This window comes from Diuraphis noxia, unplaced genomic scaffold (assembly GCF_037042655.1).
Source record: "Diuraphis noxia isolate RWA-SAM2 unplaced genomic scaffold, SU_Dnox_SAM2 contig0004, whole genome shotgun sequence".
Taxonomy (NCBI): Eukaryota; Metazoa; Arthropoda; class Insecta; order Hemiptera; family Aphididae; genus Diuraphis; species Diuraphis noxia.
This window is the reverse complement of record NW_028301714.1, coordinates 55743716-55762755: the sequence shown is the minus strand read 5'-3', so window position 1 is coordinate 55762755 and position 19040 is coordinate 55743716. Positions and strand designations below refer to the sequence as shown.

Genomic DNA, 19040 nt, shown 5'->3' with positions numbered 1-19040 from the left:
TATTATATTGAGGAGGCTATCCCCCTATACATGTATACATATATATTTATATAATATTAATATTTTTTGTGGTCTTCTAACAACAAACATCATCAAACATGAAGTTCCAACACTTTAAAATATAGATAACAAACTGTGCCCCATTCATAATGCTATAGTTTATTGTTAAATGCTATTTTCAATTTCCAATGTATTAATTTTGTGAAAGTAAATACTTTCTTTGTTTTTTTTTATTCTTGGTACAGCTTTAACTGCTACGGTAGTCGGTAGTTACAAATTACAATCATTAAAAGCAAATTAAAAAATAATTTTATTTAAAAATAAAATATAACAATGTAATTAGCAATATAAATACAATTTTAATAACAATTAAATCAAAAATTATGAAGTTATCAATAATTAACTAATTCTTTAACAGCTTGTAAGCATTTCCATTTGTTAGGTAAGTAAAACTTTTCAAAAACATGAGGAAATGGAGTATCATAACCTGTTACGCGTCGAATTGGAGATTCTAAATGGAGAAAACAATCCTCCTGAAAACACAATTGCTTAAAAATAATAAAGTTAATGTAAGAAATAATTAATTACTTGTATTGAAGCAGCTATTTCAGCGCCAAAACCACCAGTTAAGGGAGCTTCATGGGACACTATAGCACGGCCTGTTTTTTTCACGGACTAAATAAAATACAATAGATTGAATAAATATAAAAATGATTATGTAAAATTTTTTGACTACTAACGTTTGTTACTGTTTGTTTATCCCAAGGTAGTATGGTCACCAGATCAATTACTTCACAAGAAATTCCAAAATCCTTGTGAGCTATTTCCGCAACTTCAAGCAACACATGTACTTGAGTACCCCATCCAATTAAAGTGATATCTCTACCTTCGATCAACACATCGGCTTTTCCTAAAGGTAGTTCATAATCATCATCAGGAACATCATCAACTGCTAACCTATACATAATTTTGGGCTCAAAAAATATGCATGGATTTGGATCTCGAACACAAGATAGAAGTAACCCTTTTGCTGTTTGTGCACTGCGAGGCATAACAATCTGTAATAATATTTATTTAAAGAATTTCTAAATTATTTTAAAGACTTTTAAAAATAAATTATGAGCATTGAGCATAAATTGTAACTAAATTTAGTGTATAGAAAATATACTTAGATATAGATGCCTCTAAATCTTCTTAACACTCTGTAGAAGAACTAATTACATATGAAACTATTATTATGTATTAAAACCTTTATACTAAACCAAATACATGTAAATAACAGTTTCATAAATATTATTTTTAATTAATATTGTTTGTATACTTATTCATAATGCTTAATTAATGTATTTTAAATAATAATTAATGTTTATAAGGAAGGTACGTTAGGTACGTAAAGAGTAAAAAAGGGACAATAATGTTTAATATTATAGTAGGAATATAATATTTAGAAATTGATCATAAATTATAATAAAATGTTGAGATATTTACCAACCAATTATCAGACAAATCAAAAATTTAATTATTATTATTTACTTTGAGTCCTGGCGAATGAGCATAGAAACTTTCCGGACTCTGTGAATGATAAAGTGCACCATGGCCAACAGCAGAACATGGAGTTCGTACAGTTAATTTACCACAGTCAAATAAATTACCAGAACGGTACCGATATTTTGCTGCTTCGTTAACCAACTAAAAATAAATTATGTATGATAATTTATAAGTATTATTTTTCATATGTGATACAAAAACAATATCATTGAAGTACTTGATCTAATGCAGGATACATGTAATCTGCAAATTGAATTTCTGCAATTGCTGTAGTACCAGCTACAGCAAGACCAATTCCAAAACCAACAATTCCTTGTTCACAGAGTGGTGTGTTAAAGACACGATCTTCACCATAACGTTCACGTAACCCACTAGTACATCTAAATACACCACCAAACCCAACGTCTTCACCAAACACAACTAGAATATCAATACATGTACAATTATATATTATGTGAGAATAAATATATTATAATATAAAAACACTAAATTAATTAATTTGCATAATTATTTATTTTGCTTATGGAAAATTGTTATCATAATTTAAATGTAATAAATAATAATAAAATGAACCATATTATTATTATCGATAACCAAAACGTAAAAACGTATCAATATAATGTGTTTATCTTTCATGTATATTAATATTCTAATTTGGAGTTTGAACAGTAACTTCATTGTCTGTTGGATATTCGAAGGTAATTTTAAAATATTTCAAATGGCATCAAAAATTAAACTTTTGTTTAATTTAAGTAAACGCGACAAAAAATTAATTTATTTATTTTCAACGATTATTATTATGTACCATAGATAAATGGTAACAAATAATTAATTAGAGTAAATTATGTATAAATTTGAATTTTTATCTTTTAACCCATTGACTTTTCTTTAATTAATATATACCTAACATTATATCCCATTTATTATGCTCGTTAGTTAGAATTTAACATTTATTAAGGACCAATCATTTGTAAAAAAAATATTAATTAAGAACAATAGAATGTTAAGATAATACCCAAAGTTAATAGATAATTTCAATAAAATGGAATCTAATGAAAATATTAGTTGATTTTACTTATGGGAAAATGAATAGAATATAAATATTTTGTACTAGAATATATTAGTAGATAATATTTTTTATCCAAGTGAATTATTTATTCTTAATTAATTTATATATAAAAATTGTTATGCTCATTCGCCAAGGGACTCAAAGTAAACAATAATAATTAAATTTTTGATTTGTCTGATAATTGGTTGGATAAAAAAAAAATGTAATAATTTGTATGAAATAACAACATAACAGAAATTAAAATCAAAAATTGTACTCAGTAAATCTAAGCTTAAAATATAATATAGGTCAATAATTAACACTATAATAAAATACCACTGTTCGGATCTTTGCTCAAAACCAAATCCATAGCACTATTGATTGCCTGATACATATTCTTCTTACTAGTTTTACCTAAAATGTGTAAAACAATATTTGTTGATAAAAAACAAATAGAAATAATAATTTCATGAATATATTGTAATCTCACCAAGTTCATTGGAAATCCGTTCAGGGTGATAAACAAAATGAGACGAACGACGTTTGATATAGCCACATAATATGTTTTTGGTCACATTGCAAACCAAAGAATATTTATTTATAGCAGTGTGCATAACTTATTAATTTATTATGCAATTTGTAAAAGTAACTGAATATAATGTAATACGTATTTTCGATGAAAATCGATAATCTAGAAACACAAATCACTGATATAAGTATAAGAAAAAAAAAATCGTTAAATTTAATTTATATAATACATAGGTACTAACACTATTAACGAACCGACCGCTGGGTACTCATGCCAGATGCACCTACTGGCTACTGGCTACGGCTTACCTGTGGTTAGTGTGGCAGATATGACTGCTTTAGTAGTTTGATGTTATAAATCATAATCAACGTTATAAAATGAACGTCAAATACTCGAATCACCGAGTCACATGATCACACACGTGTTCCCGTGAGGCGTGACGTACCTAAGTGTTGATGGCGTCGAGCATACCTATGTAAACAAGAAATATATTAATAAGTATCAATATTATACATTTAAATTTTTATATAATACAAATATTGGAGTGTATTGATTATTTTTATTTTTGGTAAATGATTTGCCATTCTATTACAACAACAATGTAATTATAAATAAATTATTACCTATATAATAATAATAATAAATAATAATATACTATAAATATTAAATAACTATACCTATAATATACAATATACGTCGTCGTCGCTGCCACTTCGAGAGTAGTGGGGATTGATAAGCAATAGATCGGAGGACATACATTTTATGATATTTTCGTTGCTTTCGCGAAATTGGTCTTTAAAGTACTTAAATATTTTTGGTTATAAGTTATAAATAAAGACCGGATTTTGAATAAAATGCATCTTGCTATTTACAACATCATATACATGCAGTAAATAGGTGTCCACAAATCATTACATGATTAATTATCAAAATTTTAAGCTGCATATTTTTGCATTTTTTGACGTTAGTGCATTTTCTGCATATTTCTACATATTTTAACAAAAAACAGTACAAATATACCTAACGATCCAAAAAGGTTAAGCAAATGCTCTTGCTTACATTAGAGAAAATTTTTTATCTACCGTTGAAAGTATCAAAAAGCTTGAAACTTCTAATTTGTCCCTTGTTAACTCGTTAAAAATGTTATAACAAGTAGAAAACTCTTTCAATGAACTTCCTACTAGTGCAAATAGTACATTAATTAAAACAATACGTAAAAACATTATGAGTAAAAATAACGGATTAATGGTTTTAAAAGAAATTTCGAAAATACTTCTAGATGCTAATTTCAACGATTTATGTGTTCCAAATTATTCACTGGACATAATAGCCAATTTTAAACATGCTCCAATCACCAGTGTTGAACGCAGATGTTGAACGCAGTTTTTCATCCTACGAAGTACATTCTTTAAAATCTTCATCATAATTTCACAGAAATAAACATGGAATATACTTTAATTACTTAATGTTTTTCCAATTAGTAAACTGCATTAAATTGTACTTTTTTACTATTTATGTCACCAATATATCTACTATTTAATCATGATAAAATTTATCGTACAATGTATTAATGAATAAAAACTAAATTATTATTTAACAAATAACATTTTTAAATTGAAAATATGTTATATATATATTATATATTATACACCTACATCTCACTTTTTGTTTATGAACATTTTAATAAAATGAATAAATAATTATTACTGCAAAATTAAAATTAAATATAAAATGTAATCAAAATTGAAATTTATTTTTCCACGTTTCACATTTTTTTTTTGCATATTTTGACTTATTTTAGGGCATGTTTTACAATTTAAAATCCATATAAATCCAATCTTAAATTATAAACCTTCTAGCCAATATACTTGCAAGTTCTTCTGTTCCCATCTCCACAATATTTCTGATCGATTGATACCTCATACGATACCCATTGGTAATATGTCTTTATGTATAATAATACAAATGATTAACTGCCTATTTAATCAAAATAAATTATGATAGTAACGGTGTATATTTGTAATGAATAACTCACTGTCAAACACATCGTGATTAAATTCGCAAAACTCTGCTTAATGCTAAATTATTAGATTCCAATTAAGTGAAAACTATCTACACAAACTAATACAATCCTTAAATCCTAATACCCTTGCTTCTCAGGAAATCCACGATACTCATCATAATAACAATGCCTAAATCATCTCAATACCTCCTATAAACAACTTCCAAGTTAAAAGCTTCGTAGAAACAACAGCAAACATTACCACGCCAAAAATGAATCAAGCGTATTAGTAATGAAATCTATAGAAGGAATTAAGCAAATGTAATCTATATCATTGCTCTTAATAAAATTATTGATGCAAACAACATAATCTCCGCGTCATGAATATATATAACAGGTTTTGAATATTCCTTAAAAGTCAACAAATGACATAATTAATAGTCATTCGGTCATATACATAGATAATATTAAAGTATGATGCAGATACGCAAATTTATCATCAATCCATCCAAACGTGTTATATTTTCTAACGTCTAACCAGTTATTCCGAATAACATCATCAACGAAGCGATTTCGAACCTGAGCGTAAAAATTGCATCTCCGGTAACTTTTTTTTTTCAGGTTTCAACCCGAGACGCTGCGGGGACTGCTTGCGTATTGCTTTCACGGCGCTAAACCCCGCAGTAAATTATAATAATACAAAATTACCAGATGCACTATCCACCGAATATAACAATTTACAAAAATATTATTTACTTTGCTTTTTATTACTGGTCCGATACAAACAGGTTTGGATGTAGTTTGTTTTGTGTATACGGCGAGTAAATAGTCAAATGCACAAACCCCAATGATTACAAGTCCAACGGAAAGGTGTAACTAAATTGTCTATCCTAGACGCCGTGTTACCATTGTTAGGTTTGGAAATGCTTAAGACAATAAGACAGCAAAATATTGTGATATTCTGCAATGTTATTTCGTCGAATGATAGCAATTCATACTGTTTTCGTCGCATTATCATATTCACGATATCTATGGTGAAAATACACAATACAAAATTTCATACAAACCAAAAATATAAAATTATAATATTTCAATAAGATCATTAAAAAAAAATCATTGCTAGGTACACATGTGCTAGCTAATACGCAAAATTTTTCTATGCGTAAGAAAAACATAACTACAGTCTACAATTGATGTTGGTAATTTGTTGTTAAATCTGATGCAGTGGATTTGAATAATATTCAATCACCTGTTCACTCGATCTTGATTAAATTAAAAAATTGGATTTGTCGATCGAATCGTTTAATGAAGTTCGTGTAGGTATGAATGTCATTCGTTCTAATAAAATTCATGAATTTTCAACTAAATTGGATAATGATATGACTAAAGTAAATGATAACAACAAACAAATTTAAATTGTTGAAAATAAAATTCTTAAAATGCAAGAAGAGATTGATACATCAGAAATTAGCCATAATGTCAACGAATAGATAAAATTAAATAATAATTTGGATATCTCTGGCATTCTATTAATTATTATTACTAGAAAAAAAATTGAAAATTTCAGTGGTCTATATATAAGATATAACTCAAAAAAGTCGAAAATTTTTGAAAATTAAACTGTATATAGATAACACTAACATTAACATTTGGTGAAAATTTCAAGTATTTACAGTGATTAGTTTTTGAATTACAACCATATAAAAATATCGATTTGGTCGAAAACTGGTTTTGCGTAAAAATTCCCGTTTTTCTGTCATTTTTTTTTTGTTTTTCTCGATTTTTTTGAAAGCTGTTGGAAAATGTTTACTTTTGACCTTTATAATGCACCAAGGATATTCACTTTTACAAGTGAACCACCCCCAAAGTTTGAAATTGAAAAGACACAAAAACAAACATAAAAAAAAAAAAAAAAAAACACACATCATTGTAAAATCAATACATTCATCACTTCGTTCAGAATCTAAAAATACCTTTTTTGTATAATTTATTCTTAAGTTTAATGTTATAGCTATGAATTTCATATTCTTTTTATTATACGGCGCTATATTTTAAGAAAAAAAAATTCCCTAGGGAGGGGTAATCACCAAGTCACCCTCCCTCAAATCCGCCACTGCTTCCGAGTATAATATCGATGGGGGCATACCGAGAAAATCCCGATTTCCCGATGGGCCTATCCGCCAGCTTATACTTATACTTATTTAATAAGCGATGGCCTTAAAAAATAATAAGTAATAAATAATATTATTATGTTTTCAACTAATTACAATATACAGTGTGCTTAATAAAATATTTTTTTAAAGCTATATTGTACCTAAATACTGGAAGTGTCACAAAAAAAATTGAAGCTGTTTTCAAAAAAGAATACGTAAAACAGTTCATTAATTATTAAAGTGAACTTAATTAATTCATTAAAATTTATATACCTAACTTATATTATCAATAAAATTGAATCAAAACTATGAATCATACACCGATTATACCACATCATAGTGTGTCTCATATCTTACTATTATGCCCCTGCCTCTATAAAAATATTTGAAAAATGTAATAACTTTTTGTAAAATTTGAGTTTTAACTTATTAAATCTTCATAAAAAATTATCATAATACTACGTTTATATGACGGCGTTAAATGGTTTAAAAATGTAAACCGTTTTAAAAGTTTAAACATTCGCACTATGTAATAGCTTAAGAATTTAAAACCGATTTAATTTCCAACCGTTTTAACGCCATCATATATAAACGTAGTAATAGAAGGCTTATTTTACTCGAACGCTCAAAACATTTTTCCTATAATGACGCTTCAAATTTTCTCTATAGCTATTTGAAGCAAAACTTATGGAAAACTTAGTGTTGAATTTTATAACCTTAGATATATTAATACAAACAAATTTATGAATTTTGAACTACAAAATAATTTGCAAATATTCATGGTTTTGACGAATTTTTGTCAATATTTGAAATTCAAATGCTAATAAAAAAAAATTGTGTCAATGTATTCTTATAATTTTTTAATCACTATAAAAATAACTTATGAGAAACTTTGAATTAAATTTTCAAGTATTTTGATAGGGCCAAAAAAAACCATTGCCTAGCGTCATTAGCTCCCGGATGGGTGACCACCTGGGTTCTTAATAACAAATCCATTCCCTATGTATACAATAAGTATTTCTAAACCGCCCTACAAAATTTTAATAACCATAGTTTCCAATGCTAATGTTGAAAAATGTATTATGCAATAGTAAAAATAACACGAATTCAATAATTGTACATTGTTTAAGTCTATACAATATTATAATTCACAGTACAACTCTGCATGAATAATAATTTACAATAAGTACCTATGTAATTTGAGATATTTTAGATGATTAAATTTTCTTCAGAACACTTTATCTTTATCTCATGCTACATCAATATCTCATAAAATAATACAGACACTGCGACGAATAGATTATCTATTACACAGTAAAATGTTATGTCGATATAATAAATAATAATACAATTCATTTAAGAACTATTCAAAATTGTAATAATTCAACTTCTGGTGTCGAGTGTAATTTTTCTAGGTATCATATTTCATATAAAAATAAAATAAAATTATCATGATGCCACATGACTTTACTGGGGCTGAATGATAACTATAATTTTAATGTTGGAAGGGGGCAGAATTCAGATAATAATATCCATTTATATACTTACTTATATATTTCAATGTTGTTTTGCTTGGACGAGGAGTCTGATCTCCTTGGTTTGGAATGGTAATCAGAGTGTCTTGGGTATTCTTAGTTTAGTTAAGTTATAATTGTGGCCATAAAACTGGAACCAAATTTCTTTTAGCGTTTTTCCAGCCTTAATCACCTTTTACGCCTAAAAGATCCAATACAATTTAACAATATCGACTATTTTAAAAAAATATTAGGGCATAGGCATTTTATTTTTGGGGGATAACTATTTAAAAAATAAAATTTACCTTAATTATTCACGTAAATATTTAAATAGTTAAATCAATGTACAATCAATATTTTTATCTTTTAACCTCAATAAGACGTTATATTGATCACATAACAAGTTTTGTCTGATCGAATAATTTTCTTCTCCGTGCCATAGAAATTTTTTACATTCTACCAAAGTCTAGAATAACAATATTTAAGGATATCAGTTTGTAATACATAATAATATTATACAAATTATTTCACACTTTAGAAAAATCGAAATAATTTTTATGACACATGATACCTGTATCGGGCTGTATGTTCTCGATTGTACAATTATTTTGCAAATGACAAAGACATAATATGAACAATCTTGTAATACTATTAAAAATAATACAATAAGTTACACATAGGTAACCATTTTCATATTAGTCATCAATAGAAGATTATTGATTATCATTTAATTATCTTTTATGTTCTATGTAAATAATGTTTACTGACCATCAGTTGCTACATTTTCATAAAGAATGAATAATATATTATTTTAAGACAAATGTATTCTATACTTGATTTTAAATATCAGTATATCACCTACCTATAATTTTTCAGTAACTGACAGTGGTTTAGTTGGTAGTCATTAAAGGAATGATTAAATGTGACACTTTCACATTTCATAAATTTTTTTTAAATTTTAACTGTCTCTAATTGTAATCAATATTTCACTGAATGTATGTGTTTGATAATTATATGTGTTTATTTCTTGTGTATATGTAATTTTTCTTGAGTTTAAAATTATTTTACCTGGTCTGTTTTTTTATGAAAAAAATTGCTTAAGTGTCCAGCTAAAAGGTACCTATAATTTTGTGATACAATGACTGTTTTATATAGGTAAAGTATTAACTACAATATAATGTTTCTTCGTATATTATATTTTTGTACTGATTTTCATACTTGCCACCATTAGTGCAAATAGAGGGGGAGTTTGGGGCAACTTAGTCCCCAAAATTTTGATCAAGTCCCCCCAGTTCAAAATCTAGTAATTAGTACTAATATTTATACTTATATTATAGCCTATGGGGACGAAGGCTTGAATCCCTCTAAAACATTTAGTCAATTTGTTCCTATGTTCGCCACTTCAATTATCTATAGTTGTTGAGTAAGGGTTATCAAAGACCTAATGTTTTATTTCATAATCTTAAAAATGAGTATCATGGTTTGAAAGTTACATCATTTATATTTGGATACAGTACAACAACGCATTTAAATCTTTGTAACACAACCTATGCATATAACACTTTTCAGTTCATATCTGTAGACCTGTGGTATAATGGGTTAAAATGGGCGAGTCATCTGTCCCTATATATTATATTGGAAAAGCGCAAATATCTTCAACTTAAAAAAATTACCTAATGAAAATGAAAATTTTATTTAAATGAAAAAAAAATTTATAGATCGTTAGAATCACGTTTCTTTATTATCTTGGAAATAATTTTTAACGTTAATAATGAAAAAAAGAGCGGTATTTCTATATTATTTCTATAGGTGTACTAAAATGTTATAAAAAACTATATTTTATAATAGTTTGTTATTTTTGAAAACCTTAATATTGGTTATTTTTTGATTTAGACAAAATGTCTCTTAAAATTAAAAGGAAACAATCAATAATATGCAATTGAATAATTAGCTAGAAAAGGAAAAAGAACAAAGTTTATCCTTGTAAATGGTACAAAAACTGTAAAAACGTTGGTAAATACACAAGTTCATGTACTAGGATCTTTTGAAAATATATAAGTATTTATGAGAGCTACTTATTTTTTAAAGTTATGGACAACTACAAAAACTCTTTAAAAATAAATTTTTATAAAAATGTATATTATAAAATTAAAATAACAAAAGTTATGTCCTGTATAATTTATTTTTTAATAAAGTTCAATTTAATTACATGTAAGCTGTTTTTGACACCTGTTACACCGTGCCATCTGCCAAATCTATGTTCATTACCAATGGCTACAATCAAACGACTACCATCGTTTGTGAATACAAGTCCATTTATAAAACCTTTAACAGGAACATTGAATAGAGGTAATAATGACTTAAAGTTGTTAGTGCACCTCCAAAACTTAATAGTTCCATTGTTGCTTCCTGACACTATCAGGTCTGAATTTGCTAAAGCTCCAACTGCAGATACCCAGTTGGGTTGATTGTTAGTAATGTTAATTCCATGTGCATTTTCAACATTACACAATGGTTTTTTCTTCAGTGTTCCCCAAATACTGACAACACCATTATCACTACCTGTGACAAAATGTGCACTGTCAATTTTTTGAACAGTATCTATTGAACCGCCTGTTCCATTGAATATCAACTGTGTTTCATCCTGTATCTTCCACACTCTAACTATATTCTCCATGCCTCCGGCAGTTACTATACGATCTTTTTGTAACATGTCTATGCAGGTAACTTCGGTCTGATGGCCAAAAAGAGTTTCCACATAGCACATGTCAACAAGATTCCAAACCTTGACGCTTTTGTCTTTAGAGCAACTGAATAGTTGATTTGATTCATTGCAAATAGTTAAGCCAGTAACGCCATCTTTATGCCCGGTCAACGATCCAATATAGTCTAAAGTGATTGGATTTCGAACCACAATAAGACCAGAATTGTCTCCAGACACTAAAAAATTGTGTGAGACAGCGAGAGATAAGACTGGATAGTTGTGGTGGGTTGGATTGTGCTGTGGTCTTTTGCGGTTATAGCTCAAAAACTTGTGTACTTTACAAGTTTCTAAGTCCCATTGTATTATAGAAGAATCTTTTGAACAGGAATACACATACTTATCATCAGGTGATATAACGGTGCAAGTAATAGCCTTGGCGTGGTTTCTGTTACGCAACTCAACAATGTCGGTTGGAAACGATAAACCATCAGCCAATTTTGTTTTCAACTGCCCCTTCTGATCAAGGACATCGTCTTTTAAACGTTTCAAAACATTTTTGTTAACTTGCTCATCGTCGTACTCATCCTCTAGCCGCCGACGCTCTTCTTCTTCAATCTCACTCAAATACTTCTTGGCGAGTTGAACTTTTTTCTCACCTGCTGTAATAAACTTTTCGCTTTCCGATTCAGATGAAAACTGTTGTTGGTCATCGTGGTCGGACTCACTGGAATCGGAAGAGATCTCGTCGTCGGCTTGATTTTGAGTCTTTTTCTTCTTGATGTTATTGTTAATGACACGCACCGGTGGTTTTTTTCGTTTCGAAACATTTTTACGTATGAAAAACGACATTATAATAGAAATGTATCGTACGCGAACGAACGGATCAAAATGAACGAGATTATTATAATTAAAAGAAAAATAAAGTTTTCAACAAATAAATAAGTACACGAATAAAGTAAAATGTGTATTCACGTGTATAATACTTTATTAATTTGTCATAATAATATGTACATACAAAAACGCATGCGGCTCAACTTCAAACCATCCTTCAAGTGATAAGTATACTGTATAGTGATTAAAAATTAGGGTTATGTCATGGAATAGAAAACTAACGAAAAATGACTATCGAGTGCTGGTAGGCGTCAACAAACACGAATAAATTTATCAGACTCTCAACCTCAACTCTCAAGCCTAGATTTCCGACTTCTGTGTTTTGTCCTCCGAATTCCGATCCCGATATCCCGAATCCCGAACCTCAACTTAGAAGCTAAGTCAAGTCTTATTCGGTGGTCGCACGCGCAATATTATATTATGTATAGTTTTTAATTTATTTTCGACAATTCGTTACCTCCTAAATCGTTTTTCGGTAGTTAAGTACTTAATTGTTGATCATACCCACCTAATCTTTTTGCTTTATACAGTTTTCGTGTAGGTAAGTCACTAATCATGTTTACGTTCAATTATTGATTGTTGTAAGTGTAAATTTCAACTAATAATAATCTACTTGCAGCAGTTGTTGTATCTATAACTGGACAAACGGTCCAAGAATTAGTTTCTGTTGAAAATATGAGCTCCAATATGGGTGTCAATAACTACATGAATATGTTCGTACAACCTCAAAACGGTGATAGCTCATTGAATAAACGTGAATCATCTGGTACGTTCACAAGTGAAATATCTTTTAAGAAGACAGTTACACTTTGTAAATGATTTATGTGATTTCCAGGTTCTGATGCTAATGACCGCAAGCGGAAGAAAAAGTCAAGATGGGGCGGAAGTGACTTGGAGAAGACATTTATACCAGGCATGCCCACAGTACTGCCTCATAACCTGACTAAAGAACAAGAGGAAGCTTACATTTGTAAGTCAATATCTTTATTAATTATATTAATTTTAAATGTCTTAATATGTGCATGAAATAAATTATTAATATCTAAAAAAAAAAAAATGGAAAGATAATGTTTCTACCTAGTTGATTATGTTTTTTATTTAAAAACATTAAGTCGCGGTGAATGAATTTAAATAAACCAGTATTGTCCAAGTATGTATGGGCAAACAATCAATATTATGTAACTTATTGGAAAGTTCATTTTTATATTGTATTTTTGTAATAAGAGGATTATTTTTGTTTTTAGTGAAATATTTAGCTGAGAAATATCTACCAAACTGTTACAATGATTTAAATATATGGCATTATTGTTGTTATTTGCCTTGTCTTATATGATACATTAATATTTAATAAGCTGTAGTAAGGTTATATACTTATTGGATATAAACCAATTGGTTCACATGTATTAAACTTAAATTTAAAGTTTGATATTAATTTACAACTATATTAAGTATAAATATATATTTAAATAAAGTTAATATGTTCAGTTATTTATTCTTTTTGAAGATTTTTAGGAATAAAATACTATGAGTAGCTTTCTCAATCTATGTACATACAATAATTATGTACTTAAACACTATGGAATAGACTTCATTTTTTTCTTTACAGCGCTGACTACTAACTGCCTAACCCGATGTACAAGAATATGAAAGGATTTGTATATTTTTGGGTTTAGGTAATAATATAACTAGAACATATTCAAAGTTTTTAATTTTTTATTACTTAGTTTTTATTTGGGCATGGTAGTTTATAAAAACTTGCATGTTCCAAAACCAAATATTTTAATCATAATTTAAACTCTATACTCAAATCTATTCTGTAAAAATTATTATATATTTACAATTTTAAATATGAATTGTCATTATGTGTAGTATTAAGAAATATCTAATAATATTTTATCTTTTTTTTATGCTCTTTTAAACTTTTTGCATTTAGGTACCATAGTATACTACTGTGTAGCTTCTGAGTTTTTCATAATATTTGATGTATTCATTTTTATTATAATATGCTTACATCTATTCTATCTAAAATACTATTTGTTTTTTTTTTCAAACTTGTCCGATAAGGTCAATTTATAAATATTTTTGTCACTTTATAAATTAAAACTATTTGCAATCATGCATGAGAACTTAGAAAAACTGGATGTATAAATAAAATTTAACATATATATAAATCTTAACAATTAATTAAAATAATTTTTCTAAATATTTCTATATAATTTAACAATAAAACAAAATATATATATACATATATATTAAAATATGGCAATGAAATAAATTGATGATTTAAAGTATATTATTTAATAGTAATTTAAATAATTATTATAAAATATTTTGTGTGAGCTATGTTAATCTTTATGTACTAATTTCCGGGCGTTTTTGCCCTATTCTAACCCATTTACATTTTAGTACAACTACAAATAGAAGAAATTGGACGCAAGCTGAGAACGGGAGAGCTGGGCATTCCATCTAATCCTGAAGAAAGGTTTGACTGATTTAGAAATCCATCAACTATTATTTAGCACTACTACTTTCGATACATTATACGGTTTGGTCTAATCATAATATTGACATTTATAATATTATTTGTTTTGTTTTCAGTAGAGAATACACAAAGAATTCCCAAAGGCAGTATTTTAAGATTAGGGTTAATAATTAACCATGGAAAGTTCCACTACTTTGTTTTTCGTTTAAGACAAAATCATTATTATTGTGCATTTTTATATATTTGGCATTTAATTAAATATGGTATTTTACAGTTTAATACATCAATTTATTATTTCCAATAATGAAAAAATAATTTAAATGTTTTGTGGAACTTTCCTTCAATCTTGAATTAATTAAATGAATATTAAGATTTCATTCATTTTGTTAGGTTATTAATGAACTTTTTCTAAACAGGCATAATATGTTTAATTTTAAGTTTAATCACAATTTTCATTAATATTTTTATTTAGCATTTACCTATATTTAAATTTTTAAAGTTAAACCATGTTCTTCCAGTGGATGCTAATCTAAAAATTTTCATATCTTAATATGATGAACATTCAATTTATAATTTAATATATTATGTAATGTCCACGTGACCTTAAACATTTTTATTTTTCAATAAGTCTAAATTTATGGCTAAATTATTAGATACCAAGAAAGAATTACCAATATTGTTTCAGATCGCCTTCACCAGAACCCATTTATAGCAGTGATGGTAAGCGAATGAATACTAGAGAATATCGAACTCGTAAAAAGTTGGAAGAAGAACGCCATAGGCTTATTCAACGTATGGCAATAATAAATCCTACATTTAAGCCTCCTGCTGACTATAAGTAATTATTAATACTAAATACAAATAATTACTGTCAAAACTAATAAATATACATTTTTAATTACAGGCCTCCAGTTATTCGTGTTAGTGATAAAGTGATGATACCTCAAGATGAACATCCAGACATTAATTTTGTAGGTCTTTTAATAGGACCACGTGGAAATACATTAAAATGTCAGTAAAAATTAACTAATTATTTTGGTATTAAAATGTCATATTTTTACTTTGCATTATTTTATAGCTATGGAAAAGGAAACTGGTGCAAAAATTATTATCCGTGGTAAGGGTTCAGTCAAAGAAGGAAAAGTCGCCCGTAAAGATGGACAACCATTACCAGGAGAAGATGAACCATTACATGCTTATGTAACTGGAAACAATCCTGAATATGTTCAAAAAGCTGTGAACAAAGTATATTTCACGAACATGTTATTATTTAACTAAATATTTATATGTCTTATGATTTATAGATAAAAGAAATTATAAAACAAGGTGTAGAAGTTCCAGAAGGTCAAAATGATTTGCGGCGCATGCAACTTAGGGAACTTGCTCTATTGAATGGTACTCTGAGAGAAAATGATGGACCAAGGTGTTCTAATTGTGGTGCTGCTGATCATAAATCTTGGATGGTAAGTATAATAATTTAATATAATTTTGTGCACTATAATTACTTTTAAATTATGGATTACTGTTTAGGCATAATACAGCCAAAAATAAATTTTCTATAAAAATTATAACATTTAACCCATTTAACCCATTTATTGGTATTACCTTATTTTTTTAGAACTTATTTTATTTTTTAGCTAAGTTGGCTTAAATTAAACAAAATATTGGCCAAATAATTATATGCTTAATATTATTACATATATGTATATCAATACCTCTACAAAATGAGTCATGTATCAGTTAAATTTAAAAAAAAATATATATATTCACACTATCTACTAACCATACTTGAGCCTAATTTTATAACTCAATTATTTATATAAATTATAATAAATTCTATAAATTGTATTATTATTAAATGGTTAGTAGACTTCTGTCATTATTTTATAAATAATTTTACAAAAACTGTTTTAGAAACTTAAAATTCTAAAGTTTCTACTTTATTTATTTTTTTCAGTGTCAAGATAAACCTAATGTTACAAACAGTATATTATGTACTCAGTGTGGTGGAGCTGGGCATATTGCAAAAGATTGTAGAATGAAAAACACTGGCGGTGCTAGTTTTCCAATTAGTCAGGATAAGAATAAAATTGATGAAGAATATATGTCTCTAATGGCTGAACTTGGTGAAGGTCCACCACCACCTAAACATGATGATAATTCCATGCGTCCTGCTGTTGGGAACAGTAATGGTAGTTTATTTAATAAGCCTCAACCATTAAAACCACTTATGTCAATACCGCCACCTCATTCGGTACCAAATTCATTGCCTCCGCCACCCTGGTCAAATCAACCAATGAATGGAGCACCTATGCCTCCTCCTGGAATAAATGTTCCACCTCCCTGGCAAATGCCGCCACCATCAAGTCAGCAGTTTTCTAACATTCCACCACCACCCCCGGTATCAAATCAAAATTTTCAACAACAGATGCCATGGGCCATGCCACCACCTCCGCCACCTCCCAATCAACCAACATCTATGCCACCTCCATGGCAACAAGGTCCACCACCTGCACCTTCTCCTACAACTGTATCTGGTATGTGGCCTCCACCTACTCAACCATGGCCAAGTCAACAACAACAACAGGCAAAAGCTCCACCATCAATGAATCCTCCTACTATGATGATGCCTCCCCCTGATTTGCAAACACTATTAGCAGTGCCACCTCCACCGCCGCCGCCTCCTCCATCGAATTAAATGATGGCAAGAGTTATGATAAAATTTAATGAATTAAATAGATTTCTCTTTTGCTTGTAGTCAAAATATTGTTTTAACGACATTTTAATACAAGTATTTCTCAAAAACACTTTTGTAAAATAATTTTTATATTTTATTTTTACATTTATTTATGAATAAATATTTGCATGACCAATTTTAGGACTTTGGGAATTTTAAGTTAACGGTTTTTCTCTTATGTGTAATATATATTTGAAACTAAATAAAAAAAATAAGAAGAGTGTAATTAGTTAATAATTTTTTTGGCTATTATATTATTATTATTTTTTATAGATATGTTTAAAGTTGTTATTTAATTAGTCATTTGGCGCGAGTTAATATATATTGGTAAAAACTAAATTGCATGCGCAGTTTATTGATGTTTAGGCTGGGTCACTGTCCACTGGGATTGGCAGTATAAGAATGGATATGTATATTAATACTCAAGACTGCGTATTTTCCATGGTTCCCGATATATTGTATAGAAATAGTGAAAATTTAAATATTAAAAATTAAAAAGATCAGAATTGTCCTTAGAAATATTCAATTTTGTAATAGGTATTCATATTTTTAATACACCTATAAATTAGATAACAATAACAAAAAATGAATAAAGCAATAAAGCTGTTTACTAAATAAAGCCTTATTGGAAATATAATTTATATTCATCCATCTACACATATACAAGAGTAGAGATATACAAGGGTAGGTACTATAAAATGTACTTGTCTGGTGACCATTGACAACAGGTGTTTATTGTTGAGAGGGGAAACTTATCATTTTTAATGTGCAAATTATTTATATTCTTTATGGATTTGATATACTGTAATTATAGACTATCCGTGGTGGTTAGTATTCTACATATTATAAATTATAATAATATAGTTAATTTTATACAGGATGATTCATCAAGCATGTTTACCCTCACTTTTTCTTTTAATGATGAATTTATTCTAATTCTAATTTTTGGAATATTTTAAATATTATATATAAGAATATTTCCATATAATAAAGAGTTGGTAGATAAGTAGTAATATAATAGTAGACAGTAAAAGCCAGGTTAAAAAAATCCTGCGAAAAAAGTAAGGTTTATTTATTATATATATTTAATTATAAGTACCTATACATTTTTCAACTTAATTCAATATTATAGGCATAGATACAAATAGTGTTTGAGCAATGAATTGTGAAAGCCTTCTATAGGTTACTTTTTATGAAATTTTGTAAGTAGTGTACAATGTATGAAAATTTAAGTAGGTTAAACAAGTATTAAATCTCCTACAAAAAAATTAAGTGAATATTGTTGACTTTTGATGAACGCCCAACCAATTAAAAATATCTAAATTATTAGGTTGTGATTTAAATTTTAAGAATTTAAAAACTGATTTTAATGTTTTTAACTTAAATGAACCTGTTGTAATTTTACCAGACCTGGCACATATGATAAATTTAG

The 19040-nt window shown here is 28.0% G+C and overlaps 3 protein-coding genes across 5 annotated transcripts; 1 reads left to right on the top strand and 2 right to left on the bottom strand.

Moving 5' to 3' along the window:
• Positions 1-286: 286 nt before the first annotated feature.
• BckdhB (Branched chain keto acid dehydrogenase E1 subunit beta) lies at positions 287-10471 on the bottom strand. Of its 2 annotated transcripts, none has more exons than XM_089225996.1 (10): positions 9100-10471; positions 8829-8996; positions 3434-3596; positions 3087-3287; positions 2933-3010; positions 1766-1968; positions 1534-1689; positions 741-1058; positions 589-675; positions 287-533 (listed from the first exon to the last, which is right to left on the bottom strand). In XM_089225996.1, the coding sequence occupies exons 4-10, from the start codon at positions 3208-3210 to the stop codon at positions 393-395; spliced, it is 1107 nt and encodes a 368-aa protein (XP_089082122.1). In that variant the 5' UTR covers positions 3211-3287; positions 3434-3596; positions 8829-8996; positions 9100-10471; the 3' UTR covers positions 287-392. The 2 variants fall into 2 exon arrangements, with proteins under 2 accessions (XP_089082122.1, XP_089082121.1); XM_089225995.1 differs by having other exon boundaries at positions 3367-3596; positions 9100-10469.
• Positions 10472-10912: 441 nt separating this feature from the next.
• U3-55K (U3 small nuclear riboprotein factor 55K) lies at positions 10913-12543 on the bottom strand. Its single transcript, XM_015514685.2, has one exon. It carries the CDS (start codon positions 12345-12347, stop codon positions 10974-10976), a length of 1374 nt encoding a protein of 457 aa, XP_015370171.1. The 5' UTR covers positions 12348-12543; the 3' UTR covers positions 10913-10973.
• A 117-nt stretch (positions 12544-12660) lies between these two features.
• SF1 (splicing factor 1) lies at positions 12661-17884 on the top strand. Of its 2 annotated transcripts, none has more exons than XM_015514706.2 (9): positions 12661-12930; positions 13012-13155; positions 13225-13359; positions 14796-14871; positions 15557-15709; positions 15776-15882; positions 15950-16116; positions 16176-16334; positions 16829-17884. In XM_015514706.2, the coding sequence occupies exons 2-9, from the start codon at positions 13065-13067 to the stop codon at positions 17567-17569; spliced, it is 1629 nt and encodes a 542-aa protein (XP_015370192.1). In that variant the 5' UTR covers positions 12661-12930; positions 13012-13064; the 3' UTR covers positions 17570-17884. The 2 variants fall into 2 exon arrangements, with proteins under 2 accessions (XP_015370192.1, XP_015370191.1); XM_015514705.2 differs by having other exon boundaries at positions 13009-13155.
• The last annotated feature ends 1156 nt before the right edge of the window (positions 17885-19040 follow it).

Coding starts and splice junctions, on each gene's coding strand:
- BckdhB (XM_089225996.1), bottom strand. CDS start 3,210: ATGCACACTGCTATAAATAAATATTCTTTGGTTTGCAATGTGACCAAA. Junction 1,690..1,765: donor TGTATCCTGCATTAGATCAA/GTACTTCAATGA, acceptor ATTTATTTTTAG/TTGGTTAACGAAGCAGCAAA. Junction 676..740: donor ATAAACAAACAGTAACAAAC/GTTAGTAGTCAA, acceptor TATTTTATTTAG/TCCGTGAAAAAAACAGGCCG.
- U3-55K (XM_015514685.2), bottom strand. CDS start 12,347: ATGTCGTTTTTCATACGTAAAAATGTTTCGAAACGAAAAAAACCACCG.
- SF1 (XM_015514706.2), top strand. CDS start 13,065: ATGAGCTCCAATATGGGTGTCAATAACTACATGAATATGTTCGTACAA. Junction 15,883..15,949: donor ACGTGGAAATACATTAAAAT/GTCAGTAAAAAT, acceptor ATTATTTTATAG/CTATGGAAAAGGAAACTGGT. Junction 16,335..16,828: donor CTGATCATAAATCTTGGATG/GTAAGTATAATA, acceptor TATTTTTTTCAG/TGTCAAGATAAACCTAATGT.